Source organism: Orycteropus afer, unplaced genomic scaffold (assembly GCF_000298275.1).
Source record: "Orycteropus afer afer isolate SDZICR_OR568_19922 unplaced genomic scaffold, OryAfe1.0 scaffold00192, whole genome shotgun sequence".
NCBI lineage: Eukaryota > Metazoa > Chordata > Mammalia > Tubulidentata > Orycteropodidae > Orycteropus > Orycteropus afer.
Genome location: NW_006921779.1, coordinates 4,580,608 through 4,600,221, shown reverse-complemented (window position 1 = coordinate 4,600,221; position 19,614 = coordinate 4,580,608). Strand labels below are relative to the sequence as shown.

The window sequence follows — 19,614 nt, the reverse complement described above, 5'->3', positions numbered from 1 at the left end:
CTTGTTGCTTAGTAAAGTGGAGGGTCAGAGAAGACAGGGAAGGCCCTCAACGAGATGGATTGACACAGTGGCTACAACATTGGGCTCAGGTATAGCAAGGATTGTGAGGCTGGCACAGGACTGGGCACTGTTTTTTGTTCTGTTGTATATAGGGTCGGCTCGACCACACCTAACAACAACAACAGTGTCTTGCTGAATGAATTTAGTGGTTCAGTGATTTATTCCAGCTGTAGTTTTCTCTTTTTTATTCCAAATTATTCCACTTAATTCACAGGTATAGTGATGTAGTTAAAATGAGCTTTAACTCACATTTAAGAACAAGCTCCAGGAGTAGAGAGTTGGGACTATAATAACACAACTTAGTGTTTTTACCTAGTTCCTCTATTCGCTAGCTTTTGTGGTCATTGACAGAACCCTTACTCTTATTGGTCTGTGATAGATACATGCTTAGCATTTCAAGTTTTTACTACCTGGAAGATAAATTTTAGTACTCCAAAGTACTAGTAGAATATAAAGGAGGAAATGAGTTGTCTTTATAGTGCTTCCTTGCAGACTAACCCAGCTTCCACCTCAGGGCAACTTTGAGGCCCTCTCTTCATTCCTGTGGGGGAAGGGAGAAAAAAAAAGACCCTGAAAGAAAGTTGACTCTTGGTGCTATTGGAGAGCTATATGAAGGTGATGCCTCTCCACTTACAAATTACTTTAGTCCTATACTTAGGTATTAATATCATGTATTTTATAGAGTGGAGTACAGGCATTCTCTGACTTAAAAGTGTATTTGAATTATTTCAGTTAAGACAAACCATATGAACTACACTTAGAACCATCTGTTTTGTACATCTTATTGTTAGTAATATGTACTACATACAGTGTTGCAGCATGTAATTTGCTGATGTTATCATTCTCAGATGTTCACTTGCAGATGTTCAGTATTATTTATAAAGATACTGATAATGAAAGGCATTAATAATGAAAATGGAAAAAAAAAAAAGAGGTATTCGACTTAGGTCAGAACTGATGTACAACGGAGTCATTGGAACGGAATCCCGTCGTAAGTCGAGGACTATGTATGTGTTATCTTGGTATTGGAATATTTGAGAATATTCTCTCTCACTCTCTTTTAACCTATTCGTTGAAAGTAAATATTAAGGATATGCTCATGGTTTTGAAGGTCATAAGTAGTAAGTAGAACAGGGAGTAGAGAAATGGTCAGAATTGCCGTAATCACGTGGGTTTTCTTTATTGTTGAAAGCATGAAACCTATCTCAGGTCATCTCGGTACTTTTATTTCCAGCTGACTTAGTCCTCAAAACTTGTCTGCTTATTAAGAAAAAGACTATATGTACCTAATCACTGATAACTCCCCTCATCCTTGTCAGTGTTTCATAGCACCCCCTGATTAGGGTTACACGTTAAGTTTTCCCTTTGCTGCTGTGGCTTAGTCTGTGTGAGATTTGTACTACCTAGAAATCCTTTTTGATGGAAGGGTGTAAAGGGTGGTTTTTTCAATCAATCAATATTCATCTTTGGGTTTTTTTCTTTTTAAGTTTGTAAGTGTCCAGAGAAGTTCAAATTTGCAAAGAAACTCATTTGTTTGAATATATTTTCTTATGTTTAGGTATAATTGGAAAGTGACCCTCCCTTCAGAGATGTCAAAAACAAATAAATCCAAGTCTGGATCTCGCTCTTCTCGTTCAAGATCTGGATCAAGATCTCGTTCTCGTTCATTTTCAAAGTCTCGGTCCCGGAGTAGATCTGTGTCTCGTTCAAGGAAGCGCAGGCTCAGGTAAGGGGGTGTCATTGTATTTTGAGATAGTTATTGCATCTGTCACTGTGGGTTTCTGAAGACCTTCTGGTAGGCTCTCTCTGTGAGTGTCAGATGTATTGGGGGTGGGGTTGACTTGAGGTGGAGGGTTGGGCTGTAAGAAAGATCTCAGGTCTTTTCAAACACTACACATTCAGATCAGCTTTGATTGCCATGCTTTTGCCTAATTCCTTTTCTCTTCTGCCAGCACATAATTAATTCCCATCTACTTTGGAAGAAAGAACATTTTATTTTTATTTGAGCTGCTTGCTTCAGATCTCTACACATGATTATTTTTCCATTGAAGTATTTTTGGAGGTTTGGATCAAAGTTTATCTACATCACCAGTGAAGGAAATGATAGCTAAAAGGATCAGTAGTAAGATCACCACTGCAAGGGAGGGGAGCCTTCACCCAGGAAAAATAATTTTTTTTTTTTACTAAATTTGTCTTACTAAATGTGAAAATAATACTTTTTAATTTATTGCCAGTGTGCTGTGATTTAGTCAGTTTTCACACCTTTAGGTAGATTTCCCTATTTCAATTATGTCTTGGAATAGGGTGCCTAACTTCCAGCATCTTTCCTCTATTGATGTTTTGTGAGTGGGGATTTTCATTCTTTCAGTGTTTTAATTTTCATTTATGTCTAGACAAGAACTTTCAGTAGATAAAAATTTCTTTCTGTGAGTTTGGAAAATAAAGTTGACGGATTTAAGTGCTAAAAGGTGGGCAGATCTTGGTATAATTTCACTTTTTTTTTAATCAGAATTATACTAAGTAAGGAGAGAATTTCTCCGTTTTGTTACTGGAAACCCTGCTGTTTATTTCAGATGAATATCTAGAATCTTTTCCTAGATAAGTTTGATTATGGAATTTAAAAGAAACCACAGAATAAGTTATGTAATAAACTTGTATGCTTGACCATTCCATAGTGGAGTAAACAACGGCCGTTTTTTTCCAGCCAACAAGAGCAAACTCATTCTTGAATGGAATCTTGAGAAGCCTCCCTGAAAATTAATTTCAGACCAGAGGTTGAGCAGAAAGTGGATGTACATAGATATTGATGACTCAGGCATGATGTAGAAGGGAAGTTTTAAACTTTTGAGTTTCTCCCTTCAACAAAAGGAAAACTACATATACGTCATACATGTGTGTGTAATTTTTTTTTTAAAGATACTACATTTTGAAGATAACTGACCCTAGCTTTTCTTTCTCTCTCCCTTGTTTTTTGAGCATGTCTTTTCATACTAAATTGTATTCAAACCCTAGGCTAGAGCCTGTCTACTGCCCAGTTGTGTCAGATTCCATATAATTCCATTCCACCTCCCCCCACCACACACACAGGGTGGGGGGAGAATGAGAGCAACCCATAAATATATTTACATCTGTCTCAGGAAATTGTTCTCAAGGCCATGGAACTGAGCAGAGAGACTCTCAGTAACTCCTGCTTTGCACCTGGAGTCTTTGATTTGGGTGTAAACCAAAAATCTTGGTAAATCTCAGTTTTAGTTCATTTGGTTCTGAAAAGTACTATTTTTAAAACTTAATTTAGTAAATGGGAACTAAATAATTGGTTCAAGAATAATCAAAACTAAGAGACGAATTTGAATGGACATAAACCACATTGAAAAATGTTAACCAACCCTGAAGTATTTGTTACAACATTGAAAAGTCTGGGCAAGTTTGTCTGGACAGGTCATCTCTCCTTTTTCTGCTAATTTTTTGGCCTGGGTGTTGGCTTGGCAAAGGAGTGAGAAACATCTCAGGCAGGCAGTATGTGTTGAGGTAAAGTGGCTTCGGGACACTTTATGTGCCATCTTGTACCTAAAAGATTGTAATTTTGCAGGAAATTTCTCCAGTAGAAAACATGCTTTTATATTTGATTCTAATCTGACATCTCTGTTTTTTAGAAACAGATAAATTTGCCACTGAATGTTTTAGTTTTTATTTCTGGCTTATCTGTTTCATGGTTTTTTTCTTTTGTTTTCCCTCTCCTACAAGGAAAGTATACTATCCAGAGCATTTGAGAAACCTTGCCTTTAAATTAACTAACTACTGAGTTCTACAGATTCGGAGAAATTGATTGTTTCCTTGTATTTCACAGACTGTATCCTCTTAAGTGACTTCTCCTATAAATAACTTCATTTGCAATCTGCAGAGACTCCCATTCCTGCATCTGTGCAATGACTGCGGGTTTTGGATGCAGTATGCCACAGGGCCCTCACTAGTAATTGGTAACAGAAGTAGCAGCAGCCTCTGAGGATGGGAACATGAATTAAACCCTCCTTAGTGCTGGTGGTGGATCACCTCCTTCAAGTATAGCCTTTTAATCTGGTCATACTCAGTCTCATAGCCTGCATCTGCCTCTCCTTTCTTCTTTTCTTACATTGTTGTTACTGTTTTCGAATGAAAAGTGTGGAAGGTAAGTTTGTTTTGTTTTTAAATTATACTTAAATAGCAACCATTACAACCACCAGTAAGATGGGGCAGCATATTTACCAGTTCTTGGGGTAAAGACTTTGTGCACAGAGGGCAATAATATGGAAAATTCAGTTCCATTTTAGATTAAATGGAATATAAATTTCTCTTGAAAGTGCTATTTTTAGTTGTTAAATCCGGCACATTTGCTGAAAGGAGTTATTTTAAAAATAATAGAAGTGCATTTGTTCCAGTCTGGCCAGATATGAGAAGGCGTACCAGTTAACTGATTGGTTTTTATTCTGTATGCAAAGAAGATGTTTTTTGGAAACAGTTTTCTAGTAAATTTTATGTGTTTCTAGCCTGCGATGTAGGAGTAGTGACTAATGTGAATGATAAAAGCCATAGTTGACCAGGTGGTATCCAGGAACCCCAGTGGAATTTTACACCAACAATGCAGTTTTTTGGCTTTTTGATGGAAACAAAACTGCAAGCCCTGGCATTTGTGAACATGACATGTTGTTTTTACAGAGTTAGCTTACTATTGAATCCCTGTGGTTCTAGAAATGCACCTTTGCTAAATTAGAGTTCTGTATTATTAGATGAAGAGGCCTGTTAGACTTCAGGTTTCCTTGAAAAATGTGCAGAGTTGGATTATCCTGTTTTTATAGTTTCTCAGTTTATAGTGTGTACTTGGGTGCCTTATGGTCATATAGTGCCCTCTTGTGGCATTTAGGTAAGATCATGTAGCTCAGTCACAGAACTTTTACCTTCCAAATAGTGAGACCCTTTCCAGATCTCCTGTGAAGAAAACAACATTTGTATGTTTTGTGGATTCAATTTTAATAAATTCTTTTATACTTTGAACAAATGCATTCCCAAGTCCCTATTTAAATGTTACTTGAATACAGACCTGTTGTATGTATTTTTTACAACACTAGATGTTAGTAAGGACTAAGAAATAAGCCTTGCACAGATGAGAGGTCAATATGATGGGGAGTGGAGTTCTAAACTGTCTAGGAGCCAAAAGACCTGAAGAGTTGTCTAGCTAGCTTGCATTCCTCACACTTCCGATGACTTACCTGCTGCCGTTGAGTCAATTCTGACTCATAGTGATCCCCATTGGGTTTCTAGGGCTATAAATCTTTATCGAAGTAGATTGCCTCATCTTCTCCCACAGAGTAGCTGGTGAGTTTGGACCACTGACCTTCTGGTTAGCATCCAAAATGCCTTACTCACTACGTCATCGGAGTTCTTTTTTCCAATGATTTAGGGACCTGTAAAATCTGCTGTACTTGATGAAACTCACTGTATTAAAATGTTTTTTGTTTACTACATGAAGAAAATTTTAATATCCTTTTAGTTGCTTTAGAAATACATCTCCATTTTCAATGTGCTGTGGTATTACAGAAGCAATCCCACTGTCTCGTTGTTCATTGAAATGTTAATCCATATCTGTATTTTTATACTTATTAAAGACCACAAGCAGTGGAATTAAATATTTAAGTTTGTAACTTTGCTTTGGAAACAAAACTAAGAAATGAATGATGTAAGAAGTACGAGGGATTTTAGAATGTTCCTTTTGTTTGCAGGCTTTTTCTTGAATGAAAATGCTTGGGTCAAAAATTCACTTATTTCTCCATTTCCCTCCCCTTTTCAGTTCTAGGTCTCGTTCCAGATCATATTCACCAGCTCATAACAGAGAAAGAAATCACCCAAGAGTGTATCAGAATCGTGATTTCCGAGGTCACAACAGAGGCTATAGAAGGCCCTATTATTTCCGTGGGCGCAACAGAGGCTTTTATCCATGGGGCCAGTATAACCGAGGAGGCTATGGAAACTATCGCTCGAATTGGCAGAATTACCGACAAGCCTACAGTCCTCGTCGGGGCCGTTCCCGATCCCGGTCCCCAAAGAGAAGGTCCCCTTCACCAAGATCCAGGAGCCATTCTAGAAACTCCGATAAGTCTTCCTCTGACAGGTCAAGGCGCTCCTCATCCTCTCGTTCTTCCTCCAATCACAGCCGAATTGAATCTTCAAAACGCAAGTCTGCAAAGGAGAAAAAGTCCTCTTCCAAGGACAGTCGGCCATCTCAGGCTGCTGGGGATAACCAGGGTGACGAGGCCAAGGAGCAGACATTCTCTGGAGGCACCTCTCAAGATACAAAAGCATCTGAGAGCTCTAAGCCATGGTCAGATGCCACCACCTATGGCGCTGGTTCTGCATCAAGGGCTGTTTCCGACCTGAGTCCCCGAGAGCGAAGCCCCGCTCTCAAAAGCCCTCTCCAGTCTGTGGTGGTGAGGCGGCGGTCACCCCGTCCTAGTCCTGTGCCAAAGCCTAGCCCTCCACTCTCCAGCACATCTCAGATGGGCTCAACTCTGTCAGGTGGTGCTGGGTATCAGGCTGGGACACATCAAGGTCAGTTTGACCATGGCTCTGGGTCCTTGAGTCCATCTAAAAAGAGCCCCGTGGGTAAGAGTCCACCAGCCACTGGCTCCACATATGGCTCATCTCAGAAGGAGGAGACTGCTGCTTCAGGAGGAGCAGCCTATACAAAGAGGCAAGTATCTGGTTTCTCTGCCTGGTTGTGCTTTTATCTCACCAGCTGGCTGTTTAATTGTAATGTGATCTAAGTTAGAGCTCTGATTAATGGTAATGAGGTAATTCTCATTTCCTAAACTTTTCATTAGCAAACTTTAAAAGCATCACCCAAGGAAACCTTTAGCTTAACTCTAGCTTTCCTACCTTCCTAAATTTGTATTGCAGCATAAAGTTTCTTTAGACTACTCTGCAGTGATGTTTTCACATTTAAAATTTGCCTTGGATTCTACCAATATAAGCCAGAGAACAGTATAGATTTGTGGGTCAGCTATCAAAAAAATACCGATCTTTGCCAAAATGAGTGGCCATTGGAGCTGTTAGACCCTCTAGGAGCCACCATCTGCTGTGATCGAACTGCATCAGCCCGCCACAGTGAAGAGCTGCACCCTCACACCCTCCAGTTGAGGAGACTGGGCAGAATGGGAAAATCCAAGGCTTAGTCCAGGAAGGCCTTGTTTTAAAACCACAAGGTGGGTGTATGTCTCAGTAGAAACCAACCAGGCGGCATGTTAGGAGAGGATATGCCAGTACTTCTGTCTTTCTATCCTGGGGGACACGGTGAGTTGGAACATGAATCTTTTTTGTGTGTATGGATGGATTGGGATGGCAGAGAAAGAAGTTGTAGGAAAGTTGTATTGGAGCCAGTTTGTGGTCAAGAGGGACTGACCAGGCAAGTGTTTTCCGTTTTCTTTCCTTTCTCTCATTAGTGTATTTTTTGGTGCTCTGCTGTCCTTTGAATTTTCTTTGCCTTATCAGTCCAGTTAGAACTTGATTAGGCTTTGTCCATTAATGTTACAAATGAAATGTTCAGAATCTGTACTTTCCAGCCTTTAGTAAGTCCACTTTAAAATACAAATTTTGTTCCTTGCCAAAACCGTGACTCTCATTTGAAGGCTTAAGGTTTTTCCATAAGAAGCAGTCTAGTGATTTCTGCCCCCGATTAACGTGTATTTTGTTTTTATTTGTGTTTGCAGTACATTTCATACTTAGATCTTCTAGGTGACTTGCATCAAATATGAAGTCTCTTTTGAGGCTTATGTTTCCAAATATGTGTTGTATAAAAGCAAAACAGTCCAAGGGTGAACATTCTGTATTAACTTTGCTGAAAGCAGATTTTAAGTGACTGAGTGAAAGTTGGTAAGACCTTAATTTTTTTCCCCTCTAGACCACATTACAGGTAAGTAGGTTTAGTTTCTTGTTTTCTGGGGGTCTGCTTTTGTTTTTAGTATCCTAAAAATGACCCTTGTTACTCTTTTCCATTGTGTGTGTATTTTTCTTTCAAATGAGACGCTCATAGATCTGTATAGATTGGTTTTTCAGAAATTATTAGAAAGTAAATAAAAAGTGCTTTGGTAACACTGGGACCCACAAGACATGTTCTGAGAATCAGAAATCAATGACCATTTGGCGCTATTTTAGAGCACGTTGCTTAAGAAGCCTCTGTGTGTCTACCTTGTGTTTTTGTAACTAGGTATTTAGATGAGCAGAAGACAGAGAATGGGAAAGATAAGGAACAGAAACAACCAAATACTGATAAAGAGAAAATGAAAGAAAAAGGGAGTTTCTCTGACACAGGCTTGGGTGATGGAAAAATGAAATCTGATCCATTTGCTCCCAAAACTGATTCTGAGAAGCCTTTCCGGGGCAGCCAATCTCCCAAACGGTATAAGCTGCGAGATGACTTTGAGAAGAAGATGGCTGACTTCCACAAGGATGAGATGGATGACCAAGATAAGGACAAAGCTAAGGGAAGGAAGGAATCTGAGTTTGATGATGAACCCAAATTTATGTCCAAAGTCATAGCAGGTGCAAACAAAAGCCAGGAGGAGGAGAAATCAGGCAAATGGGAGGGCCTGGTATATGCACCTCCAGGGAAGGAAAAGCAGAGGAAAACAGAGGAGCTGGAGGAGGAGTCTTTCTCAGAGAGATCCAAAAAGGAGGATCGGGGAGGGACCAAGAGAAATGAGAGTGGCCACAGAGGATTTGTGCCTGAGAAGAATTTCCGAGTGACAGCATACAAAGCAGTCCATGAGAAAAGCTCATCGCCTCCACCAAGAAAGACTTCTGAGAGCCGAGATAAGCTGGGAGGCAAAGGAGACTTTTCCACAGGGAAGTCTTCCTTTTCCATTACTCGAGAGGCCCAGGTCAATGTCCGGATGGACTCTTTTGATGAGGACCTTGCACGGTGAGATGTTGTCCTTCTTGATCATCAGGGGCTTTTGTGGCCTAAGTGGTGTCTCCCATCCCTTCCTTGAAGGCATTTAAGAACTAGGACAGGCCGCTTCTATATTCTCCTCTGTTCACATTTCAGTGTTGATACCTCATGCCCACCTGTCTTTAGTGGGGAGTGTGTCACTGGGTGATTAAATGATAAGAGCAGTATCACAGAGAAGGTGTGAAACATTTTTCAATGACTGGCTTTTGGGGTCCCAGGTTCCTTGTTTTCTCTCACCCTTCGTCTGTCATCACTACTCTCATTCTGTTTCTTCTCAAAAACTAATTTTTTTGCCTGTGATCCCATCAGAATCCATTTCTCCATTCTTAGCTTATTCATCAAAGTCCGTATTTTAGGCTTCTGCCATCAGATAACACAATCATTTGAGAATTGAGGGAGATGAATGTGTGCGCATACCTGCCTCCACCCCCGACTTTGGGAAAGAGTGATGAGGCCCAGGCTACCGGCTCTTTGCTTGGCGGAATTTTGCCTAGCCGTTGGAAGTTGGCCTGAACGGCATTCCAGCCACATCCCACTCTTGGTTCCTTGTGTCAGCTCACTGAACGGCCTTGCCTGGCCAACTAGTTCATCTTTCAGAATACCTTGTCATTTGTTGTGTATGTTAAAACCATCAATAACCATAACAGAATCTCTGTGGTTTTGCTCTTCACTCCTTCCATTCTTATTAAAAATTTCCAGCGAAAAAAGGGAAGAAAAGATTTTGGATACCTTTTTTCATACTTCGGGTGCGTTGAGGTTACTTTGAACTTAAGTAGGAAGAGAAAATGGAGCTTCATGGATAGATAGATTTCAAGTTCTTCAGGAAATAAAGTATTGCATGTTTATGATTGAAATGTTCTGACTTTTGTGTATCTTGTTACATTGGGCCTTCTGTGTTTTCTTTTTTCAGACCCAGTGGCTTATTGGCTCAGGAACGGAAGCTTTGTCGGGATTTAGTCCATAGCAACAAAAAGGAACAGGAATTTCGTTCCATTTTCCAACACATACAGTCAGCTCAGTCTCAGCGTAGCCCCTCAGAATTGTTTGCCCAGCATATAGTGACCATTGTTCACCATGTTAAAGGTGAGTCCAGACTTCAGCTGGCTTCTGACTCCCCTTACACACTCTTAGCTTTCTCTGTTATAAACAGAAGCATGAGTGAGTGAATAAGGGAGCCTTTTGGGGCCTTTAACTCTTTCTAGAGGGCTAGGGACTGGTTTGAAAGTAATTTCCAGGGAGAAATCTCCATTTCTTTTAAATTACAGAGCTGAATATTTTGATAAGCTGCTAACCTGTGATCATGAGAACAGATAATATCCTATGAAAGTTCAAAAGGCTGGAAAAATTAGGAAGTGTGGGAAGTGTTAAGTGTTTTCCTACCCCACTCTCTATCCCATCACCTCTCTCTTTGCCCTTTTAATAGACAGAAGCATCTGGTAATCTCTCACAGACCTTTTTAATGTGAATTTCTTCCCCAAATCATTCTACCATCCCTTGGGCAAGTGGGGCTTGGGTAGGTTGGGGAATGACTGAGCGAATGATGTAGAACCTGGCTTGGGCCATTTATAGGCTCCATCTCAAACTTAAACAAGAGTTGGTGCTATGTTTAAAAGGCAGGTAAGCTCAAAATTTCTCTTTGTGTCCATGTCCTAAGACAAGGGAGCAATAATGGAAGCACTATACCCAACATTAGATTGTGCCTACTTTAGCCTTTTTTTCCTTCCTCCTTTCAGTATGTTTGTTGTGTGGATTTGACTACTTCAGTCATATCTCTCTGGCTACAGGTTCATTTAAGAGTTGAATGTTACATCTGCCTTTGGTGACAGTGTACTGTGTATTTCTTTGAATCTCCACAGAGCATCACTTTGGGTCCTCAGGAATGACATTGCATGAACGCTTTACTAAATACCTAAAGAGAGGAACTGAGCAGGAGGCGGCTAAAAACAAGAAAAGCCCGGAGATACACAGGTGAGGTCCTCAGCCTTATGCTGGAGGTTGTAATCAAAGGCTTCAACTTCAGATAGTAAATTCATCTTGTTTTTGCCACATGTTGGGTGCATTATCAGCAGACTAGGGCAGTGCCAGCTAGACTCCAGGATAGCTGTGGACATTTTGTAGCAGGAGTAGAAAGGATATGTTTTAATGACAACAGTCTCTTGCTTTGAGCCTGAGGAAAACAGCCCTCTTGATAAATATCAACCTTCTGCACTATTCTTGGGGGCTGATAAATGGTAAACTTAGAACACTGTAGACTTTGTGTAGCAGAGGAAATGTTAGCTTCCTTAAGCAAACCCATGTACTACATACACTAATTCTTCTTTTGGAGGAAGTTGCAACAGGGTTAGGGTTAATCTCAAGAGCTTAAAATGGAGTAAAGAATACCTTATTTGATGGAGAGTGTCTACCCAGCAAGTAGGGATTTGTCTAGAAATAAAAGTTGATTTTGTATTCAGTTCTTCAGTAGTTAGTTGCAGTAGGTAGTAGGACCATGTTTGTACAAGTCTAGGATTTAGGACTTTTGGGGTGTGTATACATGCTAGTCCATTTCTTCTTACCTAGACCTAATCTCAGAGGGAAATAATGGGCCCTTATATTCTGATTCCCAAGATGAAAACTGAGATTAGCAGGGTATAGAAATATGAACCTGAGATTATGGGCATGGCTGTGGGTGGGTCAGTTGTCCCAGGAAGAACAAGAAATGCCTTTGAGTTTGACTAGAAAGTTGGGAATGTGGTGGGTGTGGGGGGCACACTTGGAAGATACAAGACTATAAGTAAATGTTTATATATGTTATGAAACCTAATAATAAGAAAGAATGGCCAGAATCTACTGTCCAGTTTAAGAACTAGAGTGTTACCAGTACTGTAGTCACATAATGGAATATTACACAATTTTTGTATTTTCAATTTTAGAAGGATAGACATTTCCCCCAGTACATTCAGAAAACATGGTTTGGCTCATGATGAGATGAAAAGTCCTCGAGAACCTGGCTACAAGGTGAACTGTTGCTTTGATCAGTAATTCCAACAAAATGAGTACGTTGGGCATGAACTTGACAGAAATGTGTTTGTTTAAATTATTCTCTACTTAAGTTTGTGTTTTTCTTTTAAGGATGGGCATAATTCTAAAAATGAACTACAAAGGGTTAATTTTTATTAAATGTATCAACAACCTTTGTGAAGTGGTTAGAATATGGTAAATGACCCCAAAGTCTATTGAGGTGAGCTTGAGAAAAAAAAGAGAGGAGTTTTGGAACAAGTGCCCATGATGAGAGAAGAAACTTTTTGTGATATTTTTCTGCTTGTAAGTATTATCAAATCAACTGTATACATGCACTATTTCCAACCATGATTTCAAAAAGACATGCATGTCAGAAGAGAGTGAAATATTCATTCTTAAATGAGTAGACTGTCTTGAATAGCTAGTCTAGTTTTTTCCTAACATTGTATACCATATCTATCATCTGTTGGTGACTGTTAGTTTAAAGTTAAACATTATTTTGATAGCCCCAACTACATTTGCAATTATGTGCACGTAAACACTGTTAATTAAGCTTGTATGCAATCTTTTACTATGAAATAATAGATTTGGGTTTTTAAAAATCTGAATTTATTGACCTCCATTCACATATACAGTTGAAGTTTAAAATTAGAGATAGCTGTTCTGTGCTATTGAAATTTTTTCTAAAAATAATAATTTTCAAGTTTTCCAAACAAATTTGTGGTGTTGATTGAATGTGCTGAGAGGCGCATTCTTGTGCAGTCTCTCTTCTCTGCTGTCCCCTTTCTTTCTTTCTCCAAGTACCTGTCAGCTTGGCACTAAGCATGTGAAACACAAGGTTTTGAAACATCAGAAGAAAACTATGTCCTCCGTTCCTCAGAAAGCCAGCTCATTAGAGGTGTTGTCCGCACTATCTAAAGGAGCAGTGGCTGCATTGGTCTCTTTTTTTTTTCCTTTGGAGGATGTAGAGGCCCCATTCCCTCTGTCAGAAACAAAGTAATAACAAACAATAAACCTACTTACAGCCGTTAGTTAAAACTAAACTTGATTTCAACCAGAAGTTTAGTTTATGTAAGTAAAATAATACAGAATGAACTGCACATTCCTTCCTCTTTTGGGAGAGGATTTACTTGTGTGAGACAAATGCTAGTTTAAGATCCTTGAAACCACTTGGCATCTTTGAGCTCACAGACGCTCCTGTTTGCCACAAATCTTTGCAAGCCCTTGCTGTGATGTTTTGGGATGGTGCACAGCATATCCTTATGGTTAAACCTCCTAGAACAGAAGAGTTGTTTTGATTATTGGTTTTTCTAATAATGTTAGATCTAGTATTGCCACCTTATGAAGTCATTGTAATTTTTTGTGTTCTTTCTTTAGAGAAGTTTCACAATATAACTCAGCGTTTTGAAATACTACTTAAGTCTCCCATTGTCTCTCTTTGGACTCAGTAGTCAGACATAATTCCAAGTAGGAGATAGGCCATGGGTGGCTGCTGCAGTGTAGGTAGGGGAAGGATAATAGGAGTAGAACCATGAGTGCTTCAACTCTTAGGGTGACTAACCTGAGGCAGCCTACCCACTCACCTTCCAGAGGTAATGGTGGTGTTCTTAACTTGTAGAATAGCCAGAGTCATTTCTGAGCCACAGAGGATACAGAAAAGTGAGATCACTTTATATAGCATTTTCAAAGGCTTCCATCCTCATTTTAGGATTTGGCTTGGGCTCTATGAGGGATCCTCATGAAGTGACTTCTGTGAGACACCTGCATCCCTCCCAAGCTTGGGTGAGGTGTCCCACATTCCTGGTGCTTCTCTGTACTGTCCCATTGGAGTAGAAACCACATTTTGTGAGGTGGTTGACTTGGCAATCTTGAATCCCAAAAACCTTAATTTTGACTTCTCTTTTGGCAGGCTGAGGGAAAATACAAAGATGATCCCGTTGATCTCCGCCTTGATATTGAACGTCGTAAAAAACATAAAGAGAGAGATCTTAAACGAGGTAAATCAAGAGAATCAGTGGATTCCCGAGATTCAAGCCACTCAAGGGAAAGATCAGCTGAGAAAACAGAGAAAACTCATAAAGGATCAAAGAAGCAAAAGTACGTAAACCCCTGCCTGTCACCCCCTTAAGACTCTTGAATAGGGTCTCTTGCCTGCCCTTTTTGGGCTGTACACCAGACCTTCTGAGTCAGAGGACTTAGGAATGAACTGAACTTGTGCAGTTTTTTCTTTCATACAATATAACTGTCGTGTAGGATCCCTGATTTGAAAACAGAACTTCTACATCAAAAGTAGGTGTGATCCTTGTACAAAGGAGGCCTCCTGGGACATTGATGGTTAATATAGCTAAATGGACAGTGTTGGGAATCATTTGGGAATTTGTTATTGTTTTAGACATGTTCTTTCTCATTACAAATCTTCATGGGGGCTTTATATTTTAGAAATGGCTCAAAGTCATTGTTGGGTATTAACATTCTGGTCAAAGAAACAGGGTGGAACTAGATGGGGCAACATTGTTGATCTTACATGTCTTTTAAACAAGTTTCAAAGCCAGTTTGAAGAGGTGTTCAGATAGTCTTTAAACAAAGGTAGCATTGTTGAACTTTGTAGGGCAGCATTCATGCCAAGATCCTGATGTATTTGTTTACATTTTTGAAAGTGCCATATCTTTTCAATCATGCCTCATTAAAACTACCAGAGTTTAAGTGCCACACCTTCTATAGAAGCAGTAGTTCTGCTATTTCTAAACTTCAGTTGGCAGGCTTTTTTTTTTTTTTTTTTTTTTTATCATTTGGGTGAAAGTTTACAGATTAAGTTCATTTTCCATTCAACAGTTCATACACGTTTTGTTTCATGACTTTCATTTGTAATCCCCATAATGTAACGTCTCTCTTCCCCCTTCCTCCCTGTGGTTACCTTTTCCTTTGTCTTTCTTTCCTGTGCATTCCTGCTTTCTGAGCTATCTTCCTGTGCAAATGCTGCCCTTTGGATCTCCCATGGTTGATCTAGCAAGCATTTTTGTACCTATTTTCCAAAAACCCTTTGAGATAAGTTGAACATTTGATGTATTGCTTGTTCTGTCTGTTTGAAAGATAAAGCTCAGCTCAGAATGACTTGCTGAGGTCAAACAAGTGAGAGCTGACATTAAAACTCAAAGATACTTTTCTCCTTTGTCTCCAATTTTACTGTTATTTATGCATTTAAACCCCAAGCAGCTTTTAGGGCTGTACCTGGATAAAGGCCCTGATAATGCACCATAGGGAGTAAAAGTGGTGGCATGGTCCTCCTCAGGGCTGCCCCTGGAGGAGAGGGAGCAGAACCTAGCAAGCCTTTCAGGGGGGTTTGGGCACTTAACCCTGATTCCTCTCCCTGGAACCTGGAATACCTCTGACTGTACCTCTGACTTGCTGTGTGACCTTAAAGCAGTGTTTTTGCAGCCCTGATTTTCTCTGGTTTTGTCATTAAAATACTGCGCTACAGTTTACAAGAACTCTTTCTCATGTACCTAAAGAATGACTTATCTAAGGTCAGGAGTCTTACTGTTGAAATCCTCTTGAAATAGCACTGATTTTTAATAGAGTCAGACTTAAGCATCTGAGTTACAAGAATCCTATAACAACATATTTTTCTCTTTTTATAACTAGGTGCAAAGAAGAATTAGTAAGATTAAAATATTTGCGTTCCTCTCACCCCACCCCATCCCCTGTGTGTGGGGGGGTTGGTTTTCATAATAGAAAAGGACTAAGGGAAGGAGAGGACAACAATATGTGACTGATGCATGGCTGGCTCCTCCCTAGAATGATCCCTATTGCTGGGACCCAGGCCTTTCTGACAACTTAGAGACAGCCTCTACTACTACATAGCAGATCTGGCCTGTTGTATGTAGACTGTGACTCATTCATACTAAGTTAATTTACCCTAGTCTGTAATTTGCCCTTGATGAGGGAAGAGCAGATAACTCTGGGAAGAGTTTTATCAGATCCTATGCTTAATAACACAGCCTGTTTGGGGTCAGTGGTAGGTGATACATGGAAGTGTGGTATAATTAGAGAGATAAGTTTGAGTCCAGGCTCTCTCCAGGTCTGCCCCTGAGCTTGAAGAAAATCATGCCCAATAATTATAGTTGCCATTTATTGTGTGCCTACTATGTCGGTGCAGAGTGTTTAAACACACTCTTTATTTAATCTTTAGAACAACTCCATAAGATAGGTGGTAATATTGTCCCTATAAGAAATAAAAATAATGTAAAGCACTAACAGATGATAGTATTTAAAGTCTCTAGCACAGAGATGTTGTAGCTGTCAATATAGTGTTTCCTTCTCTCTGATTTGTGTATATGTGTTGGACTGAGCTACTAGAGGAAGCTCTGGTGGTGTGCCTAAGGCACTGGACTGCTAACCAGAAGGCTGGCAGTTCAGACCCACCAGCCACTCCTCAGAAGGAAGATAGATGGGGCAATCTACCTCCGTAGTGATAACTGCCTTGGAAACCCAAGGAGGGGTTGCTGTGAGTCAGATCTGACTCGATGGCAGTGAGTTTGTTTTTTTTGGTTTTGGGGCTACTAGATGCCATAGAGGATTTTATCCCTTCTGTATATATCCTGTGCATGTTGCAGTCTCAAACATATTACTGAACATGACTGACAGAATTGGGAGGGAGCTCCCTAGGTGTGCCCTGGTTGGGTTTTTAGTTTACTGATCCTGAGTTGTTTTCATCACAGAAATACTCTTGGTTATTCTTTGCCTCTTCTCCATGAGACTCCAGCCAAGGGCTCTATTTGATTGGCTTATTCACCCCCGTGGTTCTTCTGTCTTTATAGGAAGCACCGGAGAGCCCGAGACCGATCCAGGTCCTCATCCTCTTCCTCCCAGTCATCCCATTCTTACAAAGCAGATGAGTACACTGAGGAGACGGAGGAGAGAGAGGAGAGCACTACGGGCTTTGACAAGTCAAGACTGGGGACCAAAGATTTTGTGGGTCCAAGCGAAAGAGGAGGCAGAGCTCGAGGGACCTTTGTAAGACCCTGCCCCCTCCCCTTTTCTCCAAGCCTTTTGCTCCCACCAGTTCTGGTTATATTTTATTAGAACACCAGCTTGTTGCATTTGATATAAATAATCTAGTCTGTAGATCCCAGACTATGTAATGCCCTCCCTTAGCCCTAGCCTTTCCATTTTTCTGTCTGTAATCACTTAGCTAGAAAGGCTCTTAGGGCTTCTGGTCTCAGAATTTCCCCACTTCTCTCCGGCTCTGTGTAGAGAGGGCCTTGGGTCTTGTTTATGCTCTGTCTAGGCTTTAGACGTGAGATGGGATGAGTGGAATGGATAGAAAACAGTACTAGACTGGCTTGGGAATGACCAGCATATGACTGGGAGGACAGCTACTGTTCTGTACCAGAAAAGTGTTTGAACAGAATGCAGGGAATTATTTTTCTTTATTCCTGACATGATCCTTTGTTCCCATTTACCGCTGCAGCAATTTCGAGCCAGAGGGCGAGGCTGGGGCAGAGGCAACTACTCTGGTAACAATAACAACAACAGCAACAACGATTTTCAAAAGAGAAACCGGGAAGAGGAGTGGGACCCAGAGTACACACCCAAAAGCAAGAAATATTACTTGGTATGTGTTTGGGATAACCAGGAAGGGTCAGAGGGCCTTGAGCATACATAGTAGCTGGTCCCAAAACCTTAATTGGTCTGCTCCAAACTGTGATTAAATATGTATGCAGGCATATTCGCACATATTGGAGGATGTGTACTAGTTGAGCAGTATAGTGCTAGTTGGTGGTAGTCGTGGCCTTGAAAAGGTTTATCATATAAGATGTTTATGAATTCCAAAGATGAGCAAGAAGTGTTGCTGTTACCTTTATAGTCCATGGCTTGTTCTACTGCTCATGCACTCCCAACCTAAGCCTCCATTCCATGAGAGAGCCGTAACTCTTCGCCTGAAGCCACAGTTCCCCAGTGCAAAGTTGAGAGTGAAGAATGATACTCAGAGGATCTCTTTGATAAGCTCTTGGTCATTTCTAAGCACCCTCTGGGCCTCCCTTTCCCAGTGTCTCAGGTTGAGTCTTTTCTAGCCTTGATTATTACTTAGCCAATGGGTGAGCTCTTTCCCCTACTATACAAATACTAGACTCAAATCCAAGTAGATGTTGATTCTAGCGACTGTAACCAAGGTAGACTTGCAGCTCCAGAAGGATGGGGGCTGCGTTGGCAGGTTCACAGCTAGGAAACATGTTGCTGTGTGGATGACTATGCACTGCCGCTTTTACTTTTCTAGGCCTGTTGGGAGCTCCTGTGAGGCTGCAAGCCAGACCTTTGATCCCATCGCTAGAGAGAGTAGTTGTCTGTCCCCAGGAAGTAGGGCTGAAGTTGTCTGGGCCCAGCTGAAGTAGGACTGCTGTAGGGGGAAAGACCAAAGACCCCCTTCCCAGTTCCCACTTGCCACCCAAAAGAGAGACTTATCAGTCTGATTAATTTAGGCTGGTGAACAAGTGCAACCATGGTGAGAAAACCTGGGCACTTAGCTGAACTGACCCAGGACCCTAAGGCCCTAACCTGGGTGGGTGAGTGTATAGGTGAGGGTGTTTTAAACCCATGTGTCTGATGAAGAAACAGCAACTATCAGTATTCATAGTGCTTTCTCATGTTCTTTCATTGGACCCCATTCTATCTCATGAGATCATCAGAGCAGGGATTGTTAGTGATGAGGGTTGTTTTTTCAACTTTAACACACTGAGACTCCTTGCATAAACCCCAGAGAGAACAGATAAGAGAGGCAGGGTTCTGGTCCTGCCTTGGCCACTGGCTAGTTTGAGACCATGAGTGGGTCATTTGGCTTGTTATGGGGGTAGGTCAGGAAGAGCCCCAGCTATGTGTTCCAAGAGTTGCTTTCTCTAGTTAACTGTTTAGCAACCCACATGAGGCATAGTTTCACTTTTTAGTGTGATTGGCATTCTCAAACTCAAACTTTGAAAGGTGGAGTTAAAGTTCATCAGCTTTAGTTTCTTCATTTGCATAGTGGGGGATGGTGGTAGGTAACATGAGGATTAAATGAGATCATGCATAGAAGGGTCTTAATGTTCAGTGAAGAGTTTATCACCATCATAATGTTCAAGCTGCTGCCTATGGGAGAATTCCTAAGGCATCCAACAGAATATATTTTCTTTACTCTGAACTAGTGGCATTTTTGTAGTGAAGGGGGGACAGGGAGAAATGTAGGAGTAGTCTAGGTTGGGTTGGGGCACAGGTTATTTTGGGAAAGGGATACCTGGGTGAGTGCCAGGGAAGAGGTCTTTCTGGCTACTTCTGTTCACTCTGGCATTGATAGAAGTTTCTTTCCTCTTAGCATGATGACCGTGAAGGTGAAGGCAGTGAGAAGTGGGTGAGCCGAGGCCGTGGCCGAGGAGCCTTTCCCCGGGGTCGAGGCCGGTTCATGTTCCGGAAATCGAGCACCAGCCCCAAATGGGCCCATGACAAGTTCAGTGGGGAAGAAGGGGAGATTGAAGACGACGAGAGCGGGACAGAGAACAGAGAAGAGAAGGACAATTTACAACCCACAACTGAATAGAGGCTGCTCT

The 19,614-nt window shown here is 40.9% G+C and overlaps 1 protein-coding gene across 1 annotated transcript; it reads left to right on the top strand.

Annotated features, from left to right (window-relative positions):
- The first annotated feature begins 1,649 nt into the window (after window positions 1–1,649).
- Window positions 1,650–19,604, top strand: THRAP3 (thyroid hormone receptor associated protein 3). The gene is made up of 10 exons (XM_007947638.1): window positions 1,650–1,786; window positions 5,882–6,781; window positions 8,294–9,007; window positions 9,948–10,120; window positions 10,894–11,005; window positions 11,950–12,034; window positions 13,947–14,134; window positions 16,855–17,050; window positions 17,508–17,651; window positions 19,383–19,604. The coding sequence occupies exons 1-10, from the start codon at window positions 1,650–1,652 to the stop codon at window positions 19,602–19,604; spliced, it is 2,871 nt and encodes a 956-aa protein (XP_007945829.1).
- Window positions 19,605–19,614: the final 10 nt, after the last annotated feature.

Excerpts from the sequence above, each read along its gene's own strand:
- THRAP3 (XM_007947638.1), top strand. The coding sequence starts at position 1,650 with ATGTCAAAAACAAATAAATCCAAGTCTGGATCTCGCTCTTCTCGTTCA. Across the intron at positions 12,035-13,946 it reads CTCGAGAACCTGGCTACAAG|GCTGAGGGAAAATACAAAGA; the intron begins GTGAACTGTTGC and ends CTCTTTTGGCAG. Across the intron at positions 17,051-17,507 it reads GCAGAGCTCGAGGGACCTTT|CAATTTCGAGCCAGAGGGCG; the intron begins GTAAGACCCTGC and ends TTACCGCTGCAG.